This window comes from Leucopleurus acutus (genome assembly GCF_964270905.1).
Source record: "Leucopleurus acutus genome assembly, chromosome: 10".
Classification (NCBI taxonomy): domain Eukaryota; kingdom Metazoa; phylum Chordata; class Mammalia; order Artiodactyla; family Delphinidae; genus Leucopleurus; species Leucopleurus acutus.
The window spans coordinates 45,685,258-45,708,672 of record NC_139153.1 but is presented as its reverse complement, the minus strand read 5'-3'; the positions used below and the strand labels follow the sequence as shown (position 1 = coordinate 45,708,672).

The window sequence follows — 23,415 nt, the reverse complement described above, 5'->3', positions numbered from 1 at the left end:
TATTGTTTGGATGCTCAGATCATCCTAGAAGCCTTACAAGCTGGCTTTTGTGTCCCATTGACCTATTTCTTTTTTTTTTAAAATAAATTTATTTATTTATTTTATTTTTGCTGCATTGGGTCTTCGTTGCTGCGTGCGGGGTTTCTCTAGTTGCAGCCAGCAGGGGCTACTTACTCTTCATTGTGGTGCTCAGGCTTCTTATTGAGGTGGCTTCTCTTGTTGTGGAACATGGGCTCTGGGCACACAGGCTTCAGTAGTTGTGGCGTACAGGCTCAGCAGTTGTGGCACACGGGCTTAGTTGCTCTGTGGCATGTGAGATCTTCCTGGACCAGGGCTCGAACCCGTGTTCTCTTCATTGGCAGGTGGATTTTTAACCACTGTGCCACCAGGGAAGCCCCCATTGACCTATTTCTATCATCGATCACTTCCTTACTTTCTGACACCATGCAGTTTCTGGGCTACTTTTGTACTTGCTCTGCCAGCCCTGGAACCAATCATTTCTCCAAGGGACCTTTGGTATTTAGAGACCACGATCTGAGTGCTGTGCTTATTGCTATGGGGTGTTATTGTTTTCAGGCCTTCTTAGTATTCAGAGCTAGAAAAAAGTATAGGTACTCATAATACGCACGCATATAGAATTGTTCTTATATCTATCGTTGTGGGTATTTGGAACAAAACTCATGCATTCATATTGATACTTCCAATTTGAATCCCATACTTAGGATTCTTTTTAGCCTTCCCATTTTCTGTGTTTGTAAATCTAATCTCATGCAGAAACCTGGTTTCAGTTATTCTCAGTATATTTACTGATCTGTTCAATCAGTTAATTTATTCATTCAGTGTAACAGACTCCATCCACTCTGGCCGCTGCCTCTATGTCATTCTCTTTCTCCCGTGTCACTGCCGAGTGTGTCCTGAGCCACTTGTGCTCAGTGCTCCCATTCCCCTCTGACCTCTTTCCTCAGAATCTGATGTATTGCCCTTGGGAGGGGAAGGTAAGGGAAGATAGACTAAGGAAAACAAAGGGTTAGGTATCATTTTTGTTGCTTTATCTTCCCTAATTCCTTCCCCTTCACTGTTTACATCCAGCCAGTTGACCTGTCCTCTGATTCTAATTCATAGATACTGCTCAGATCTGTCTGCCTCTCTCTGCAGCTCTGCTGCTGCCTCCATAATCCAGGCCACCACCATCTCTCACTGAGACCAGTGGAGTGGCCTTAACTGGTCTCCCACGGCCAGTTTGCTGCTCCACTAGTTCCATTTTGCATACAGGGTGAACTTCATAAAATCACATCTCCTCTTCTTACTGCTCTGCTAAAACTTTTCAGAATCTTAAAAATTTTTTTTAAAGGACGATAATACTAGATAAATACTACAGAGTACTAGGTAGAAGTTAAGAATTGGCAAGTGCTTTGAGTTTCAGGATAAAATGTAATGTTTAAAGCAATTAGCACATTTTGTGGGGTAAATTAGTTATGCTAGCTTATTTTACTATAATCCCTTATAGACTGTAAACTCCTGGAAAGCCAGGACTGTGTTTTGTTCATCTTTCTATCAGTTTGAAGCCAGGTCTTTGGTTGCAGGTTTGGACTTTTCCTGCAAAGGTTGATACGGAGCCTCTTGTCTCACGTCATGAGTGGAGGGCAGGAGGTTGATAACATTAAACGTTCTTCTTTACTTGGGCTACAAGGGGAAATAGGCCACAAAGGTCCTGCTAATAATAGAATGGGGAATACAGTATGAGATCATTGTTTGGGGATCCTAAAACAAAGTTATTCTAACATGATAATCTTAAGAAAATTTCACCTGCCTTAAGAAGATTCATTAAAGGTTGAGGATATAGAAACTGAAAATACACATCCTGAAGACACTTTACACAGATTCCTAGAGGGATGACAGTTGAATTTTCCCCAGCACGCCTTACAGAGCTGAACTTCTTTTTTGGTTTCTTTTCCGATAACAACCTCTCAGGATGTGCTCTGGAGGTTAACGTACCCATTTAGTGATAAAGATCAGAATTCTTCACGTGACTTTCAAGATGTTGGGTGATTTTTGCCTCTGCCTGCCTCTTTTGTCACATCTCCTAACACTCATTCCCTCACTTACTGTGCTTCAATGACACACATGTTCTGATATTTTCAAGAATTTCCAAGCACTCTTCGGCCTCAAGACTTCTCCCCTTTCTATTCCCTGTGCCCAGGATGCCTTCCTCCGGCTTTTCACATGGCCGATTCTTCATCTTTTAGTTCTCAGCTTAAATGTTACCTCTTTCATCAGGATGTTTCTTGCCCCTCGTGTCTCTTTGTATTTTCTGTCATAGCAGTCAACACAGCTGTATTTATGCAACCTATGTATGCACATCACCATACATCCTGCTAGGAGGTCAGTTCTAGGAAGGTAGGGACCCTGTTGCCGTTGTTCCCTCCTGAGCACGTGTGGTAGGTGCCCGGTGGATATCCGTTGACTTGATGGCTGCAAGAGCAAGGCTGGAGGATGGTGTCATCAGTGCTGAGTCACCAACTTGCTCCTTGTTCCGCGTGTTACCAGTCTGTGCCTACTGCCCGTGTCACTGATTTTCTGACCCATTTCTCCTAGTCATCTCTTGGCCCCATAGAGTCCCCCTGGACCAGTGTGATGCAGATGACCAGCATTAACATCACCTGGGAACTTGTTAGAAACACAGGTTTCTGGACCCTGACCCAGACCTGCTGACTCAGAATCTCTGCGGGGAGAGGCCCAGTAATCTGCATTCTAACAAGCCTCCAGGTGCTTCTAATGCCTGCTGAAGTTCGAGAACCACTGCCCTAGACCTTGGAGCTCTTGAGAAACACTGGCCTGGCTTGGAGTGAAAGATGGCTAATGAATCCTTCCCGCTCAGGAGTGGTGGCATCCACTGCTTAGGGATTAGTTGTTGAAGGGAGCGGACCTGACTTGGGAAGTGTATTGAATGCATAAAAGGGTTCCTAGAATGATTAGGATTACAGGGAATCTCTGTATGAGCCACAGTGGGAACGAGAGAAACCTTTAGAGTTAGATTGAGTAGAATGGCTCCTATGAGGGAGGTTACTGGGCTAATTATAATTACTGAAGTGCTGAGAGGAAAGGTGACAAAGTGAAGAGTTTTTCGGGGCAGTGGTTCTCACTGGGGTTGGAGGGGAGCTTTTCAACAACACTGACTGCTTCCTCCTCTCTCTCCACCCCCTGCCCCTGTTCTGATGTGTCTTAAGATCTCAGAGGTCAGATGAGAGTGTGTCTAGTTTGAAAAAGTTCCCAATGTAATTTTCATATGACATGAAAAAATCATTCAAAAGACAGAAAAGAAATGGTTCTTAAACTTATTCCGTGGTGACTGTGTTCATGTTTCTAATAGATATGCCACCTTCAGTTTTGAATTAATCTCTTTCTTAGACATTGCTTTTAATAAATAGATGGTCACAGATTCTGGAGGTAACACAATGTCCTTTTGGAGGCAAATTTTGAAGTGAATTTTGAACTGGAAGTGTTCTTTCCAGTTTTAAAATGTAGTCTCAAGCTCTATTTTATTAAGTAAATATTTCAAAACCTAATCACTGAAGGTCTGTCTTGAGATTTGATTTTTTTTTGATTTGGAGAATACAAGCCCTCATGTGCTCTTAAGCTTCTGTGAGCTTTCAACTGTGTTTGATATCCAGAAGTGACGGCTTAAAAGTTATTTGCCGCATGAGCTCTTCAAAATGGAAGGTAGGTTAGGCTTTTGAGCAGCTTTCTGTAGAGGAGAACTTCCAGTTGCCCTCATATTGCTTTGAATACACTTAGAAGCAGTCCGGACAAACCTTGTATCAAGAAACATCCCCATTATGATTGTGTAGGGATTTTATATCAATAGGAAGTCAGTTGTGCTGTGAAAGCCTCTCTAAGAATTGTTACAGTGCTGATGAGACTTACTGTTCACTGTCTCGAAGCCAGTTTAAGGGAGACCCCTAAATATCCTTGAAAAATTCTAATCGTAGCGTGATTTAGGGGCTCTGTTTAGACTGCTCTTATTGTTTTTAATCCAGGGATTGAATAATCTTTGAAATAATCTTGACTGAAATAAATCTGTTTTCTTATTTGAAATATAATTGATATACAATATTATATTAGTTTTAGGTGTACAGCATAGTGATTCAGTATTTTTACAGATTATACTCCATTAAATGCTATTACAAGATAATGCTATTATTTCCTGTGCTATATTCTGTATCCTTATTGCTTATCTATTTTATACATAAGTTTGTATCTCTTAATCCCATACCCATGACTTGCCCCTTCCCCTTTTTCTCTCCCGTCTGGTAACCACTAGTTTATTTTCAGTATCTGTGAGTCTGTTTCTGTTTTCCTATACACATTGGTTTGTATTACTTTTAAAAATTACACATGTAAGTCATATCATTACAGTATTTGTCTTTGTCTGATTTATTTCACTAAGCATAATATTCTCTAGGTCCATCCACATTGCTGCAAATGGCAAGTTCCTTCTTTTTTATGGCTGAGTAGTTTTCCATTGTGTATATATGTACTACATATTCTTTATCCACTCATCTGTTGTTTAGGTTTCTTTCGTATCTTGGGTATTGTAAATAGTGCTGCTGTGAACATTGGGGTGCATCTATGTTTTCGAATTAGTGTTCTCATTTTTTTCTAGATATATACCCAGGAGTGGAGTTCCTGAGTCATGTGGTAGTCCTGTTTTTAGAGTTTTGAGGAACATGCATAGCGGATGCACCAATTTACATTTCCACCAATAATGTACAAGGGTTCCCTTTTCTCCGCATCTTCTCCAACATTTGTTATTTGTAGACCTTTTTTTAAAATTATTTCTTTGGCCGCGTTGGGTCTTCGTTGCTGCACACAGGCTTTCTCTAGTTGTGGCGAGTGGGGCCTACTCTTTGTTGAGGTGTGCGGACTTCTCATCACGGTGGCTTCTCTTGTTGCGGAGCATGGGCTCTAGGGTGCACGGGCCTCAGTATTTGTGGTACGCAGGCTCAGTAGCTGTGGCCTGAGGGCTCTAGAGCGCAGGCTCAGCAGTTGTGGCGCATGGGCTTAGTTGCTCCATGGCATGTGGGATCTTCCTGGACCAGGGCTCGAACCCGTGTCCCCTGCATTAGCAGGCAGATTCCTAATCACTGTGCCACCAGGGAAGTCCCTGTAGACCTTTTGATGATAGATATTCTGACAGGTGTGAGGCCACCATTAGCCTGATACCAAAATCAGACAAAGACACTACAAAAAATAACAGGCCAATATCTTTGATGAACATAGGTGCAGAAATTCTCGACAAAATATTCGCAGAACAAATCCAACAGTATGAAAAAAGGATCATACACCATAATCAAGTTGGATTTATTCTAGGGATGCAAGGATGGTTCAACGTTTGCAAATCAATCAGTAAGGTGCACCACATTAACAAAAGGAAGAATAAAAATCACACGATAATCTCAGTAGATGCAGAAAAAGCATTTGACAAAATTCAACATCCCTTCATGCTAAAAACTTTCATTAAAGTGGGTATAGAGGGAACATATCTCAACATTATAAAGGCCATTTATGACAAATCCACACTACCATTATACTCAGTGGTGAAAAGCTGAAAGCTTTTCCTCTAAATTCAGAAATAAGACAAGGATGTTCACTCTCACCACCTCTATTTAACACTGTATTGGAGGTCCTAGCCATAGCAATCAGGCAAGAAAAATAAATAAACTTGGAAGGGAAGAAGTAAATTGTCACTGTTTGCAGATGACATGATACTTTATATAGAAAAACCTAAAGTCTTCACCAAAAAACTATTAGAAGTAATAAGTGAACTCAGTAAAGATTCAGGATACAAGATTAATATACAGGAATTTGTTGCTTCTCTATACACTAATAATGAACTATCAGAAAGAGAAATTTAAAAAAATATCACATTAAGGGACTTCCTTGGTGGTCTAGTGGTTGAGACTCCAAGCTTCCACTGCAGCGGATGCAGGTTTGATCCCTGGTTGGGGAACTAAGATCCTGCATGTCATGTGACCAAAAAATTAAAATTAAAAAATAAAGTAAAATCACATCAAAAATACGAAAATACCTAGGAATAAACTTAACCACGGAGGTGAAAGACCTATACTCTGAAAACTATAAACACCGATGAAGCAAATTGAAGATGATTCAAAGAAATGGAAAGGTATCCCATGCTCTTGGATTGGAAGAATTAATATCAAAATGACCATACTGTCTAAAGCAATCTATTAGATTTAATGCAATTCCTATCAAAATACAACATTTTTCACAGAATTAGAACAAATAATCCTAAAATTCTTGTGGAACCACAAAAGATCCCTAATTGCCGAAGCAATCTTGAGAAAAAGGAATGAAGCTGGTGGCACCACACTCCCAGGCTTCAGACTATACTACAGAGCTACAGTAATCAAAAAGTATGGTGGGCTTCCCTGGTGGCGCAGTGGTTGAGAGTCCGCCTGCTGATGCAGGGGACACGGGTTTGTGCCCTGGTCCGAGAAGATCCCACATGCTGCGGAGCAGCTGGGCCCGTGAGCCATGGCTGCTGAGCCTGCGCATCCAGAGCCTGTGCTCCGCGACGGGAGAAGCCACAACAGTGAGAGGCCCGTGTACCGCAAAAACAAAGCAAAACAAAACAAAAAAAACAGTATGGTACTGGCACAAAAACAGACACATAGATCAATGGAACAGAATAGAGAGCCTGGAAATAAACCTATGCACCTATGGTCAATCAATCTTCAACAAAGGAGGTAAGAATATACAGTGGGGAAAAGACAGTCTCTTCAATAGATGGGTCATCATTTTCCCTTCTTTACTACTCTCTCTGTCCTTCACCTGAGAGATACATCAGACAAATTTCCCTTCCGAGAACCTGCTCTGCTCTTTGTGTCTCCATGTGAATACGTGTCCTCTTCTCTCTGGCTAGAATTCTCTTTACTTACTTTTTCACCTTACTTTCCCACTCACCTTCAAAAACCGACTCAATTATCATTTTCCTTATGTAGCTTTTGTTCACTTGCTTTTCCTGCCTTTCCAAGCATAATTGAGCCCATTTCTATTACAACACATTAAGTTCTATTAGTTTATTAATTTTAAGTTTCACCTTTGATAGTCTATGAGCAGTTGAGGAGTAGCTCAGGGGTCTGATTACCTTGGTTTGAATTCTAGCTTTGCCATTTACTAGCTATACGCCTTTGAGCAAGTTACTTAAATATTCTGTGCCTTAGTTTTATCACCTATAAAATGGGGTTAATAATAATACCTTTCATGTATGTTATTTGGAAGGATTAAATGAGGTAGTCTTCAGATATTCTCAGATCATGTTTTTTACATACTGAACAATAAACAAATACTTACTTTTATGACTATTTTTCAACCCTTAGCTTAGTGTCTGCACAAAGAAGGCTTATCTTAATGTTTTTTATTAAAGTTTTTCTGTGTAGACTCATGACTTATTTTCTCATTTTCGTTAACTCATAATGCATATGATCATTGTAAGAGTTTCTAATGTTTTACAGCAACTTAAGTATTTATTGGTAGCTGGATTATTGTTTTAATTTTACATGTGTTGAAATTGCCCAAATTTCTTATGCCAAGGTAAGTAATGAAGGAGCAAGGTAAACACCTTCTACTCCTTTCCACGGAAGTATTTGTTCTCTTTCGGGGGACTGGTTCACGGGCTTGGAGTAGTCTGATGGATCTGTTCTCCTGTCCCTGCAGGCCTTGTGTAGAGTCACTCGCCATTCTCCTACTGCCTTCCAGAATGTTATTGAGAACGTGGGACTGACCTCAGTAATAAACTCCCTGGCCTCTGCCATCTGCAGAGTCCAGCAGTACATGTTGACCTTATTCAGTGCTATGCTGTCCTGTGGGATTCATCTTCAGAGGCTAATCCAAGAAAAGGTTTGACCTGTTACTCTATTTGAAAAATTGTTGTGTTCTCCTACAATTTTAGTGGCTCAATAAGCAATGTATCTCTGTAGAATTTATTTTTCATCTCAAGGGGCCCTTTTGAACTTTGCCAAACCTCTGTACCACAGGGCATTCATCTGAAGTTGTTATAAAGTCTTTTAGTGATTAAAATAGAAATCTGCCTGCTTGTCCCATTTTAGTAACGAAAAGTTAGAAAATTTATGAGTCCTTCTTACATGCTAATATTTCTTATGCCTCCTTGTCCTCAGCCGTCATCTCTTTTCCCATATCCCTTGCCTGCCTTAAGGAGGGGTCCCTTTATATTCTCTGTTTGCCCCGATTCATTTTTATTCCTTTCCTTGTCCTAATACCCTGCCAGTACACATAACCTTCAGAGCTCCCTTTCTGTTGTTTTTAACTTAGTCTCCTTCCAATCGTTTGATATTCCTTTATTTTATGGAGTGTAGAGTTTGTAAGTATTCAATTCGTATCAGAAAACTACGTAGCTACAAAGAAGTCCCTGTAGTAGCTTTCCTCAAAGTGTCTTCTCTAGTGCCTGCTAAGGAGTGATCCCTGGACCAGAAACATTGCATCACCTGGGAGCGTGTTGGATACACAGACCCTCAGGCCCCACCCACACCTGCTGAATCAGAATTGACGTTTTAATGAGATCTCTTGAGGATTTGTTGGAACTTTATGGTTGGAGAAGCCCTGCCCTTGAACATTAGTGTTCAGTGAGGTGTTAACAGGTGAAAAAAGTGGACCATGGTTATATACACATTTGGAAAGCAATGAGTCAGACATGTTTTCAGTTGTACAACCTTTTCCACTTTTTCGTGTGCTCATGTATATTATGAACCTTCATGAGGGTAGTGTAGTATGCAGTATTCTTTATACTTCTTGGACCAATTACCCTTTTTCTGAGGGGAGATAACTGTCAAATTGAAGTTTTGTACCACATGGTGAAGGTAACACTGCTAGGAAGTATGGAATGGGGCCACTTAAATATAGTGTTTGCCATGTTTCTCCTGCATGAAATGCAACACGTTAAATTTGGTTTTTTATAAAACTAAAAATTTCAGTAATTAATAATTGTCAGACTTACATAATAAACTTGATCTTGAAAGTCAAAATAGAAAGCAATCCATTTTTTGCCTTTAATTAATCTGATTTAATTCTGTGAAGAAATTTGAGCCTCAGAGAAAGTATAGTCTGTGTCTAATTTTTTGCTATTAAATTTTCCAAGTCATTGTATTAGAAAAAGTACCACTTGAGTAGTTTTGCTATGTAAATTGTGGTAAGAGAGGCTGAGAGTTTTATTTTTCTCGGATTTATTGAGTTTAAGATATTTCACAAAGATAGTAAAAGAATATGCACTAATTAATATGACTTTGTAATTGTTTTATAATGTTTAATGTCCCATGTATCTTAAATAAATGATTGAATAATTACATGTATTAAATGAGAAATAATCTTTTGATTTTAACTAATATTGGCACTTAAAAACTTTTTTTAAATTGTGGTTAAAAACATAAAATTTACTGTTAACCATTCTTTTTTTTTTTTTTTTTTTTTTTTGGTGGTACGCGGGCCTCTCACTGCTGTGGCCTCTCCCGTTGCGGAGCACAGGCTCCGGATGCGCTGGCTCAGCGGCCATAGGACACGGACCCAGCCGCTCCGCGGCATGTGGTATCTTCCCGGACCAGGGCACAAACCCGTGTCCCCTGCATCGGCAGGCGGACTCTCAACTACTGTGCCACCAGAGAAGCCCTGTTAACCATTCTTAAGTGTACAGTTAGGAGTGTTAAGTAGATTCACATTGTTGTGAAACAGAGCTCCAGAACTCTGTCAACTTGTTTAACAGAAGCTCTATATCCATTGTATATTTTGGGTGTTATGTTTTAAGACTCTGGATTTTATTTAAATCTTCTGTTTTAGTAGGCCTCCTCTGACACCGAACTGGCAGAGGAAGGATGGTGATGCTTTGTTCCTTCCAGGTTGGGGTGAAAGTCCAGGTTCCCCTGTAGACTTCTCTTGACACCCGAGGGGTGTGGTAGAGCCCCTCCTTACTGCAGGGCAAGGGTGGAAATCCAGGCTTTCCACTGGGCTTCTTCCTATGCCCCCCTGGCTGGTAGGGGGAGGGCTCCTCATTATTCCTCCACTGACACTGGTTGGGTAGGGGTGGGCGCCCCATTCCTGGTGGAAGGTGGTAAAGTTGCAGGCTTCCCACTTGCCTCCTCTGATGCCATCCCAGCAGAAAGAAGGAGGGGAACGTGATTACTGCTATAAATGGGTGGAGGTCCAGGCGTCCCATCAGTATCTCTACTGATACCATGGTTGGGGCCAGGGGGCCTTGTTATTGCTGGGTTGGGATGAAAGTCCCAGCTCTCTCTTGGTCCTTTCTATTTCCCTGGCAGGGAAGAGTGTTGGGGTGCCTTGTTACAGTCACGTGAGGGTAGGAGGCTAGTCTCTCCTCTTGCCCCTTGCTGAAGGGGCCATCGTCTTTCCGTGGTGTTCGGCTAGAGTAGAGTAGCTGTTGTCTTAATGTTCTTGGTCTTTCCACGCTGCCCCTTTCCTGATCCTTTGGCTTGAGAGAGCTGATTTTTCCTGTGTATTTGTGTTTGTGTGCTGTTTGGCTCCTGGATTATCCAGCACCCAGTCTGGGATGTATGGGGCAGAGAGAAAACCCAGCAAACTCAGTGATATGTTGATCCTCAGGTGCTGAGGCCTCTAACCATTCTGCATCTTTTCTGTCTTGTCCTATAATCTTTAAAATGTATCTATGGCCACTCAGTAATATACAGTGAATTGTCATTTAAAAGGTAAGGTTCTATTTTTTTTAATTAAAACAATTTATTATTATAGCGAACATTTATTATAGGCCAGACACTTAGTGACTTATAACCCTGGGTTATTCTCAAATGAGACTTAGTGTGTTGAGTGATTTTGTCAAGTTCATGGAGTTTATAAATGCTAAAGCTGATGCTCAGGCCAGGCAATAAACAAGGAGACAGAATTATTTTGGATAGTGTTAGCGCTCTGAAGAGCATTACACAGGATGATGTTGATAGAGTGTCTTGCAAGGGGAAGTGTGCAGGGAGTGGAGCCAGACACCGTTTGCTGGGAGGGAAGTCAGGGAGGGCCTCTCTGAGGAGGTGATGTTCCAGCTGAGCCCTCAGTGACAAGAAGGAGTGTGCTGTGTGAACCTCAGCAGGAAGAACTTTGTAGTTCAGCTTCCCTGAGGTGTGAGGGGTCATGGGGAGACCCGGGAGGAGAAGGAAGGCCAGCAGTGCTGAACGCAGTGAGCAGTGAGGAGGGGACATAGAAGGAGGCTGAGCAGTAGGAAGAAGACCCGGCTCACGTACGGCTGTGATACTGGCCTTAGGAGTTTTGACACAATGGCCATTGTTTTATTTTTACTTAAAGAAAAGTACAAATATTTGTATATAGGTGTGTGTTTTAGGGGCAGGTTTACCAATCTTAGTATTGCTAATTGTGTTTTTTTCAAGTGCTTGGTTGTTAATGGGCTAGAATGAGTGAAAGAGGAAGGGACCCAGGAACAAATACCAGGCTTATTGTTTCCTGCTGGACAGGGAGAAAGAACTGCACCTGTTCTTTTTGGGGGATTGATGCCTCTATATGGTGATATTTTTTTGTTGTCGAAATTCAGTCCCCAAAAGAGGCCCATGCCATTCCTTTTAAATAAGAGAAATTACTATTTACTGCAGAAAATGTAGTAGAACCTAAAGAAGAAAACAAAATCGACTGTAATTTCACTACCCAGAGCTAATTACCGTTGCCATGTGGGTTTATCTCTTTTTAGCCTTTGGTCCGTATGTCTATGAATTTTATGCATACATTTATACAATTACGATAAAAATGTGTCGATTTATCATTTTCAGAATATGTCATTAAATATACCATTGGAACATTAAAAAAATTACTATATAATTTTTCATTTTGTGCCACTATGGTAACTTAACCCTTCTCCCACTGTTGACCTGTTTGCCTCTGACTTTTTGGTTTGTACTCACCCTGATGCAGTAAGCATCCTGTTTACATACAACTTTTTTTTTTTTTTTTTTTGCGGTACGCGGGTCTCTCACTGTTGTGGCCTCTCCCGTCGCGGAGCACAGGCTCCGGACGCGCAGGCTCAGCGGCCATGGCTCACGGGCCCAGCTACTCCGTGGCATGTGGTATCTTCCTGGACCGGGGCACGAACCCGTGTCCCAGGCATCGGCAGGCGGACTCTCAACCACTGCGCCACCAGGGAAGCCCTACATACAACTTTGTGTCTGCTGCTAGTAGATTACCACAGGTGTTATGCACACTTAGAAGGCTGTGCATAAACAATGCTAAATTGTTCTCTAGAAAGGTAGATGATGAGAGTACAATTTACTTGTGATGGTGTGAAAAGTGTTCACAGCCATGGTGACAAGGGAACTCTTTTGAGTTACAAATCATGTGTTCTGCATATTCAAGTAAATAGGAAAATTGGGCAAAACAAAAAGTGACAAACTGTTTTTCTACCCTGTTTTCAAAAAAGAAAAAACAAATGAAACTCTTAAAAGGATACTTTCTGTACCCGTGGTAGATGGTCCTTTGTAAGTAATTCTTGCATCATCACTAGATGTAGGGAATTGATAACCTTTTCACAATTCAGATACTTGAATGACTCTCAGCGAGAAGCTTCTGGAAGGCCTGACCAGGCATAAGAGAAAACCTTGTAAGTTAGGTGTGAGTTCATTTACTAATCTTTGCCCTGTAAACTGATTTTTTAAAGAGAATTCCTGGTTTACTTTGTAGTTTTATTTTTCTCATTCTTCCAAGCTTATTAATGTGTCCTACAAATATTCGATCTTGAAGATCTGGGGCTGGAGGAGTTTGGGAGTGCATAAAGGTGTTTCCTGCCGTTTTACTAGGAAGACGGGTATTGGATGAGGTCATTGCAATTTCCCTTAATTATAATATCTACAAACTTAAAGTAACTAATGCCATTTTAATTTATTTTTATCAGATTATGTTTATAACTTTTATGAATTTGAGTTTAGTATTGAAAATCCAGAATATATGAGATATAGAATAGAGAAGACTAAAATAAACTGCTTAACCATCCCAAAGTAATCTCTTTAAAAATTTTGATATATATCTTTCAAATTCATATTTATTGTGTGTATATGTGTACACATACACAGACCTTCACGAATTTCCTTCTCCCTGCTGCCACATACACATGCTACTAGAATCTTTTTACAGTAATTGGATCAGTTGTATACTGTTTGTTCATATTTTTCCTATTCAGTGATGTTGGGAATGTGTGTCTAACTCAGTATAACTCTTCAATATTGTTTTTAAAGTGTTATGACGTTCCATCATGTGAAGTTATCCCAATGCATTCCAGCAGTTCACTACTGCACATTTTAAAATTTCCTTTTTTTGCCAGGGAGAACATTCTTATGGCTAAATCTTTTCACATGGACATCTGTAATTATTCCTTTAGGATAAACTTTTAAGTAAAATTAAGCACTGTCTTAGCTGCTCCTCCCAGAGTCTCTCATCAAGGATTTTATATTCAATATCTTGGGTGTTCTGTTACAGAGACCACAGGTAGGTGTATGAACATGGAAGAGATCAGTTCCCATGAACTCTTCCTGAGGAATCTGTCAGAGGATGAGCTTTGGACAACCAAGAAATGTTTGAGTAAGTTAAGAAGACCAAGTAATGTGGGACTTCCCTGGTGGCGCAGTGGTTAAGAATCCACCTGCCAATGCAGGGGACATGGGTTTGATCCCTGGTCTGGGAAGATCCCACGTGCCGCAGAGCAACTAAGCCCGTGTGCCACAACTACTGAGCCTGTGCTCTAGAGCCTGCGAGCCACAACTACTGACACCTGTGCACCTAGAGCCCGAGCTCTGCAACAAGAGAAGCCACCACAGTGAGAAGCCCACGCACCGCAACAAAGAGTAGCCCCTGATCTCTGCAACTAGAGAAAGCCGTGCAGCAACGAAGACCCAATACAACCAAAAATAAATAAATAAAAAATTAAAATAAAAATTAGAAACAAACAAAACAGGGCTTCCTTGGTGGCTCAGTGGTTGAGAGTCTGCCTGCCGATGCAGGGGACACGGGTTTGTGACCCGGTCCGGGAAGATCCCACATGCCGCGGAGCGGCTGGGCCCATGGGCCACGGCCGCTGGGCCTGCGCGTCCGGAGCCTGCGCTCCGCAACGGGAGAGGCCACAACAGTGAGAGGCCCGCGTACTGAGAACAAAACAAAACAAAACAAAAAAAGCAACAACCCAGTGCCCGATTCTTGATGTTAGAAAATTGAAAATATATAAAACCCCGGGAACCCGACTCTGCTGTATTTCAATTAATTGAGCATAGTATACCCACATCAACTTTTTTACAAGTTACATAGATTCAAACATCTGCCTCATTTATTTATTTTTTTTGAGGTATGTGACCTTGAGTGTACTTTGTAACTGCATAATCAGTGATGCATACATTGCACTTCATATGCTTTGGGGTCACTTAACAATTTAAACATTACTCTTTAAAGTCATACCGTGTTTCACAGGTGGGTTTGTTCATGCTCGTTGGTAAGATGATTTCCTCCTGGGTGTTACTGACTACGGATACTGCCTTTCTAATTTTTGTCTTATTTGCTAGTTTTGACAGGAGCTGCTGTCCATTTTTATTTTAGCAGTCTAGCTTGACTGGAGCTGTTGCTTCAGGTTTCATGTTTTGACCAAGTAGCACGACAGTGATTAATAATAAGCCGGAAGGTGCAGACCGCTTATGTTGTTTGGAAGTACTATGGAAGATCACTATGAAATTTCATGCATAGAAAACTTTGAAAACTTTGAAAGCTCATTCAGCTCAGGTTTTTTTTTTTCTCACAAAGTCACTAGGCATCCTGACTCAGTGGTTGCTAATTTAAAATATGGTAATTAGTTTATGCATTTTAATAACATGAGTTTGTATTGGCATTTTTTTGTCTACGCTAATAAATGTGTTCTATAAGAAACATTTTACTAAGCTACTTGGCTAAACTTCTTTAAGGAAAGTGTAAACCAAAAACAATTTTAGATTTAATCAGTACATTTTTCACTTCCATCAACCTTAAATGGGAAAATCGTGTCAGTGTATTATCCACATGATTTCTTTATTTTTTTTTTTTGAGGCTATTATCATTTGATGGCCAGGCTGTGCTCATTGATTTTCACCTGTGATAGTTGATTGAAACAGATCAGTTTTACCTCTTGAGAAATAAATAACTTGGACGTTCTCTACATCATCATTATTTTTTATTTATCTCATAATTTTGTCCTTATGATATGTACTGGAGGGGTTTTTATCCTTTTGCTTACTTTTGATCAAGATTATCATTTTCTTTGTGATGGAAGCTTCATATATTTCGACCAGTTCCTCACATTGTGAACATTTCATCACGCCATCTTTACATTACGTAGGTATGTCCGCTCTGAAATCACTGCCAAGAACCATTTGAATGTTGGACATGAACTCGTTGTTCCGTGGTTTGGGCTATAGACCTAAACAGCTTCTGTTTTTTTTTTTTTTTCTCCACGTGTAAAATTTAGTTATGTTGAGCCAAATGGCAAGATGAATTTAAATCAAAGCTGAATACATAGTGGATTGCAAACTGAAGTGACCCGAGGTCATTTTTGGTTCTCTAAAGTAGCTTTGATTATTCATCCTTGGCACTAGGCTTTGCCTGCAGCCTGTAATCTTCCCTCCTCAGTGTTGTAAGATTAATACTGTTCTAGAGGTCTGGTGCATGTTGCTTAAGATTAAATATGGTGCCCTGGGCAGTTAGTTTTAGGGAGTCAGTCAGTACTGTTCATTTAGTTTTTCTGAAATGACTAAATGAGAATTTATTTAGGGCACAAGATGCTTGTAGGTTTAGATCCAAAATTAGAGTCTGTAGTATATTGTATCTTCTAAGGGACTTGGAATTACTATGTTAGAAACAAATCTTGTATGCAGTTTCTTTTATCTTCGGGTATTTGTGCTGTGCTAGTTTGTTTCACCCAAAATAATAGGCATTATTTTAGTTTTGCCAGATTGTTAGTAATGGCTGCATAACACTCCATCAAAAAGAAATACGGTAGACCGTATCATCACTTCTTAGTGACATGTCTGTGTTTTTAAAATTATGACCGTTGCTGTACGAAACTTTTGTTGTGCCTGGAAAAATTTCCTCTTTTGTTATATGCTTAAGCTATATTTCACTTTTACTGTGTAACTACTTCAAAATGTAGTGGCTTAAACAAGAGCAGTAATTTAACTTTGCTCACCAATCTGTAATTTGGGCAAGGTTGGGAGAGATTGAGTGGGAGCTGGAGAATAAACTTTCCAGAAGGCTCACTCAGATGACTGCGAAGTTGGTGCTCGCTGTTCCCTGGGAACCCTACTGGGCTGTGGGCTGGGAGCCTCAGTTGCTTTCCACATGGGCCCCTCAAGGCTGCTTGGGCTTCCTCACAGTGTAGTGGCTGGGTTCCAAGAGAGAGTGTCCCAAGAGAACCAGGCAGAAGCCCCATGGCCTTGCAGAGCTGGCTTTGGAAATCATGTAGTGTCACTTCCGTGACTTCCCTTTCCTTCTCCACCTGCCCTCCCCACATGCATCATTAGTGTTTGTAATGAAAGAAGGTAAAACTGGATATGGGTAGATGCAATCTTCTCTACAATTGGGATTTAACAAATTCCCTATTTTGGGAATGTTAAGGTGGTTTCTATTTTTGTTTGTCTTATAAACAGTACTACCATGAGCATTCTTCTTCTCAAAGCTCTTTTGTTCATCACTTGGTTAGGCTAAATTCTTAAGATATAACAACTGTGTCAGAAGAAAATAACAGTTTTAAGGCTTTGGAAAAGTAACAACTCACTTTCCTACCAGCTGGAGGAAAGGTTGAACATTTACTCTCATATGAGCTATATTTGAGATTTATCCATTTACCCATGACCATGCCAGCTTATCTTTGCTAGTCTGCTTTGTTTTAAAACAGATTCTTATTCTTCCTAAATTTGCATTTCTTTGCCTGCTAGTTAGGGTACATGATTTATTTGCTTGTAGGCAGCTTAGAATTCTTTTATTAGTTGTTTGCTTGTTTCTGTAATTTTTTACACTAGAGTGTTCATAAAAGTTATATTGGTAAAAGTTATTTATACCTAAAGATATTGATTCTTTGTAAAAAGTTTCAAATATTTCAAATACTTTTTCCAAGGTTGCATATTTATTTTGACAGATAATATAGTATCATAAGTTTGTTTTCCCCCATTATTTAAAATTTTCACAACCTGTTGAGAGTCTTTCTGGTAAAGGTAGTAAAGTAAGGATATCATTAGATGAATAGTCTGCCCTTTATCTTTTTTATTTACTGAAGTCTTAAATATACTTGTGAATGCTTTGCTCTTTCTTTTGTTTTATTTGTATTTTCCATACAAATTTCAAAAATGGAATTCTTGCAGCTTTATGCTTTATGATATTTTCTAGTATCTAGTTGGACAAACGCCTTCAGTCATTATGTCAAGGCTATGAAATGTGTGTGTGTAATCATCTCCGACATGCTATTCTGTCAAGCGCTGTTGCACTCGCACTCAGGTTTCTTGACTCCAGATTACAAGTTCTTTACCACTATATTAAGCTGCTGCTTCATTTTTTCCAGTGTTTTCTTATCGCTCCGTAACAATCTATAGTTTTCTTTGTGTAAATCATACCTTTCTCTTTTAAGTTTTCTTAAATTGTTCTGCATTTTTGTCATCCTTAATCAGAACACATATTTATGTGTTTACTAAAAGACACGTATAAGAATGTCCATAACAACTTTACTCACTGTGGTTCCAAACTCCAAACAACCCAAATGTCCAAGAGTAAAATGGGTATATACACTTTTCTGTGTTCACATCATGGAATATTATACAGCAATAAATTATGAACTACTTCTATACATAACATAGCTGACTTTTTACACCATTAAATTGAGGTCAGGCAGTGGTAATTTTTCTTTTTGTGTATCTTTGCTGTCTCCCCTTTTTCTTTCCTTTTTTTTTTTTTTTGCGGTACGCGGGCCTCTCACTGTTGTGGCCTCTCCCATTGCGGAGCACAGGCTCAGCAGCCATGGCTCACGGGCCCAGCCGCTCTGCGGCATGTGGGATCTTCCCAGACCGGGGCACGAACCCGTGTCCCCTGCATCGGCAGGCAGACTCTCAACCACGGCGCCACCAGGGAAGCCCTCCCCCTTTTCTTGATTAATTTAGTGAGTGCTTTATCTATTTTGTTGATATTTTTCAAAGGCAGCATTTTGATTTATCATTTTCCTTTTTTTCCTTTTACCTTGTTAGTTTCTGCTTGCATCTTTATTTTCTCCCTTTGCTTCATTTTGCTTTACCTTGTTCTTTTTACAGCTTTTTGTGTTGGGAATTTATTTCACACTCTTCTTTCATTTTAATTTACAAATGTATTTGCAGGTCACATTTTCTTCTGATGACTGCTTTAATTGTATCCTATAGATTCTTATATATAGTGTTTTTACTATTTTTTTTTTAAGTTCTACAATTTTGGTTTGCATTTTTCCTTTACTCAAGGATTGTTTAATAGAGTGTCTTAAAATTTTCCAGGTAGAAGGGCCTTTGGGTATTGATTTTTTTTTTTTTACTTTCTACTTCTACAGCACTGTGATCATTACAGTCATTACTTTTTACTTTATGGATTCTATTAAGGTTTTCTTTATCACCTATTATGTAGGTACCTTAAAGGAACATTTCATATTTAAGAAAATGGTACATTTTCTATTCTTGAGTCTAAATTTTAATACATACCCATAATATCTAATCTTTTACTTATGTTATTTAGGTCTTCTATGTCCTTATTTTTGTTCTCATGACAGTCTTGGACTGAGAGTAGTGTGATTAAGTCTTCTATTCCTTCTTCCATCTCCTGTAGTCTTCACTTTTTAAAGGTGTTCACTATACTGTGTGAGGCATAACCTTCCTTACTGTATTCAATACTGTTGTGTATGTGTTGTGAATGGTGGCCTTCAGCATTAAAAAGTGTTGTTTACTTCTTTTTGGCCTAAATTCTATCCTATATATCAGGAAAAATCATTATGTAATTCTTTGTATATCAGTAACAAACTTTCTGCTTTTGTTTTTGCTTGAATTTGCCTGATTGTGTGTTTATATGTATTGATTTATATATAAAATTTATACACAATGCATTTCATATTTTTTTGGAGTGTAGTTGTATGAGGATTAACACATGCATAGACTCTTGTCACCACCACAAGAAGGATACAGAACTATTCCAACATCCCAAAGAATGACCTTGTGCTGCTCCCTTTTTTAGGTAAACCATGTCCCATCCCAGTCCCTGGCATTCAGTGATGCCCGTATGGTTTTACCTTTTCCAGAATGTTATATAAGTGGGATCCTATATGCGGTACCTGGGCCTCTCACTGTTGTGGCCTCTCCTGTTGCGGAGCACAGGCTCTGGACGCGCAGGCTCAGTGGCCATGGCTCACAGGCCCAGCCGCTCCGCGGCATGTGGGATCTTCCTGGACCAGGGCACGAACCCGTGTCCCCTGCATTGGCAGGCAGAGTCTCAACCACTGCGCCACCAGGGAAGCCCAGTATGTAATTTTTGAGACTGGCTTCTTTTACTTAACATCATGCAGTTGAGATTCCTCTGTATTATTGTGTGTACCGTACCGTTAGTTCATTCCTTTTGATTGCTGAGTACTATTCCTTTATGTGGATATACCACAGTTTATTTATCCATGTCCCTGTTCAGGGACTTAAGGATTGTTTCCAATTTTTGACTCTTATGAGTAATGTTGCTATCAACTTTTACATGTAGATTTTTCTGTGAACATAAGTTTTCATTAAGTGAAATGATATGCAGTGGTTGGGGCATATACGGTAGATATGTGTTTAACTTTTTTTTTTGGCTGCGTTGGGTCTTCGTTGCTGCACGGAGCTTTCTCTAGTTGTGGTGAGTGGGGGCTACTCTTCGTTGCAGTGCGTGGGCTTCTCGTTGCAGTGGTTTCTCGTCACAGAGCATGGGCTCTAGGCACGCAGGCTTCAGTAGTTGTGGCACGCGGGCTCAGTAGTTGTGGCTTGCGGGCTCTAGAGTGCAGGCTCAGTAGTTGTGGTGCACGGGCCTAGTTGCTCCGCGGCATGTGGGATCTTCCCGGACCAGGGCTCGAACCCGTGTGCCCTGCATCGGCAGGCGGACTCTCAACCACTGCGCCACCAGGGAAGCCCTGGCTGTTGTTTTTATTTTATGTCTGTAGGACCTCAGCTGTGTAGACTAGAGACATGATCTCTGTGTGTGCAGGTTTGCTCAGAAGTTGATGCCTCCATGCAGTTGTGACTTTCAGTTGCTACGCTTCTAGTCGTGTGATGGTGGGGTTAAGAAGCAGGCTTTGTCATCTGCCTGGCCTGGATTTGAATTCAATTTTGTGAATTGTGGCAAAGTGCTTAAATTTTCAAGATTCCTTTTCCTCTTTAAAATAGGGATAATATTATCAACTCTTCATAACTTCTTTTCAGGTTTAAATGAGATCATACATATTAATAACTTGGTATAGGGAGCAGCACAAATTAAAAATGCAGAAGCAATAGCTGATATTATTTTATTTTCTGCTATCTGTTTGGTTATTACAGTCTATTGACCCTCAGAGTTGACTGCTCTATTTATTTCATGTTTTCTCAAAAAATATTCTAATGTCTCCCACAGGATTTTGTCTCTACAATTATCCGTTTACTGGACAGCCCCTCGACATCCATCAGAGCAAAATCCTTCCTGGTTCTTCTGTATATTTTGATTCATAACCACGAGATGCTGCTGCTCAGCTGTCAAGCGCGGTAAGATTTCCTCTGACAGTTTCACCAGTGACGTCAATTTGACCCCTGTTTATTAGTTTTATTAATAGTATTTCTTGGCCCCTATGTACCTGGTATTCAAAATTTTTTTCCTAGATTTTTCCAAGGGTTTCATGTTTCACTTGTCACCTCAGCTTGGAAACACTGAAGCAGGATGTTGGGAAGTGCTTGGAGTTTCCTAGATCTGAGTACAGTCCAAGGCAGGGTGTTAAAGTTGGTTTTGGTTTACATTTTTGCAAGGCGGTCTTGACTGGTGGTTTGGTCATAGTTCTGATTTGTTTGAGCTTCTGGAATGAGTAGCTGAAAGCCCAGAGGAGCAGCCTAGAAAAGCGGAGGAAGAGGCAGGGCGAGGATCAGGAGTACATGGACTGGTTCTCAACTAGGCAGATCTCTCACTGTCTCTGGGTCTCACCTCCTTCCTCTAAAAGGAGAAGCTGTTCTGATGCACCTCAGGTTCCCTTCATCCTTTTTTTTTTTTTTGCGGTACACGGGCCTCTCACTGTTGTGGCCTCTCCCGTTGCGGAGCACAGGCTCCGGACGCGCAGGCTCAGCGGCCATGGCTCACGGGCCCAGCCGCTCCGTGGCATGTGGGATCTTCCCGGACCGGAACACGAACCCGTGTCCCCTGCATCGGCAGGCGGACTCTCAACCACTGCGCCACCAGGGAAGCCCCTCCCTTCATCCTTTGTTGCTTCTCGATTAACATTTTTGAAACTGTCTGGTCCGTGCTCTTGAACATACGGTTTATCGCCTATTTCTCGATCTGGCTTTTTACTTGTTGTAGGATACTGGGGAGATCCTAGAATTGCTGAGATGGATCTAGGTTAGGAACTAGAAAACTTCTCCTGGAAACAGAGAGTAAATGTTTTAGGATTTACGGGTCAAGAAGCAAAATTGCTAACACATATATATGAAATCTAAAAAAAAAAAAAAATTGTTCTGGAGAGCCTAGGAGCAGGACAGGAATAAAGACGCAGATGTAGAGAATGGACTTGAGGACACGGGGTGGGGGGAAGGGTAAGCTGGGACGAAGTGAGAGAGTGGCATGGACATGTATACACTACCAAATGTAAAACAGATAGCTGGTGGGAAGCAGCCACATAGCACAGGGAGATCAGCTCAGTGCTTTGTGACTACCTAGAGGGGTGGGATAGGGAGGGTGGGAGGGAGACACAAGAGGGAGGAGATATGGGGATATATGTATGTCAAAACTCAGATTTGTTTAGGCTTTGTAGATTAAAATTAATAATATAAATTACTTTCAAAATCACATAGGTAGCCAGTCCAGACTATGGTTGGTATTTGTTCCTTTTTGCTTCGCAGCCCAGGTATTACACTAGTGTGCATATAAAATGCAATGTTGACTATAAAGGTATGCGAAAGGGAGGCAGACTTCAGGTTAGTGAGATGTTAAAATTCTCTGTGATGAGTTTGTATAGCAAACTCTTCTCCCTTCCACACCTGTGCCTTGAAACTCCGCTAGCAGCTGTGTTTCCGAGCTAACCGTGATGCTGCCTGTCTGCTGGAGAACTGAAACCTCATATCAGGAGCCCACGATAACCTTTGCTACATTATGTAGATATTTCTTCCTGCTTACCATCATCACCATCAGCCTTTTATGGATTAAATTTCAGCACGGTTTCTATGATGTCAGCTCTCAAATCTATCTAGTACAACAGGCAGTGAAATTGAGCTGTCAGGGTTAGATAAAAATGATATAATAGCCCCCAAGTGTTCACCTATTTCTCCAAACGATTTCATACTCATATTGAAAATGACAGGAGATAAAATAGGGTCTTGTGTGTCTCTAGAAATGATAACCCTTTGAGGGATGAATGGTCTTGTAAGTTCATTGTGCAGGTTTGCTGTGAGCCTGCAATGTCAATGCCTCCTGATGGATCAGGTTTTCCTAGAGGTTTTTGTTTGTTTGTTTCCCCATAGCGTTGCTATTAATATGGTAATCAGTGGGGAAAAAATCTGCTTTGATCTTAAAAGAAAGATTTTTTTTTAAAAACGGAAACGTTTACTTTGTATAATTGGTTAACTGTGTGGGAAAATGTTTTCTCAGCTTATACCATACAAAAGTCAATTCCAGATGTATTAAAGAATTATATATGAGAAAGAAACTGTAAACAGCTGGAAGAAAATATGTTTACATATGGGCAAGGAGAGCTTTTCTGAGCAGAAAAGGGTTGAAAGAAACCATGAAAGGAGATAGTGATAGTTTAGCTATATATAGTTTAGAAACTTTTATATCCCCCGCAAATCATAAATAAAATTTCATGGTAAGAAAATCTGTAAATTATTGCATCGTATATAACACAGAGTTAATCTGTGTACTGTAACAAAGATTCATAAAGATATTCAGCTTCAAGTCTGATCAGAGAAATGCAAATTAAAATGATAACCAAATACTGTTTCTATCCATCATAATGTCAAATTAAGGGAAGAAACCTTGCACTGTCTTATATCCAAAGTACTATCTTATATCCAAAGTACAGTTACAGGGGCAACTTTTAGCCAGTAGGTGAGGTTACCTTTTTGAGGGCATTTAAAAATGTGTATCATGAATCCTTATGAT

At 40.3% G+C, this 23,415-nt stretch overlaps 1 protein-coding gene across 1 annotated transcript in view; it reads left to right on the top strand.

The window, feature by feature from the left end:
* Positions 1–23,415, top strand: part of ULK4 (unc-51 like kinase 4) — a 512,005-nt gene that overhangs the window by 110,130 nt on the left and 378,460 nt on the right. The window contains exons 21-22 of the mRNA XM_082849145.1: positions 7,738–7,920; positions 20,689–20,816. Of these exons, the coding sequence (XP_082705271.1) occupies positions 7,738–7,920; positions 20,689–20,816 (311 nt within the window). The remainder of the gene's footprint in view (positions 1–7,737; positions 7,921–20,688; positions 20,817–23,415) is intronic.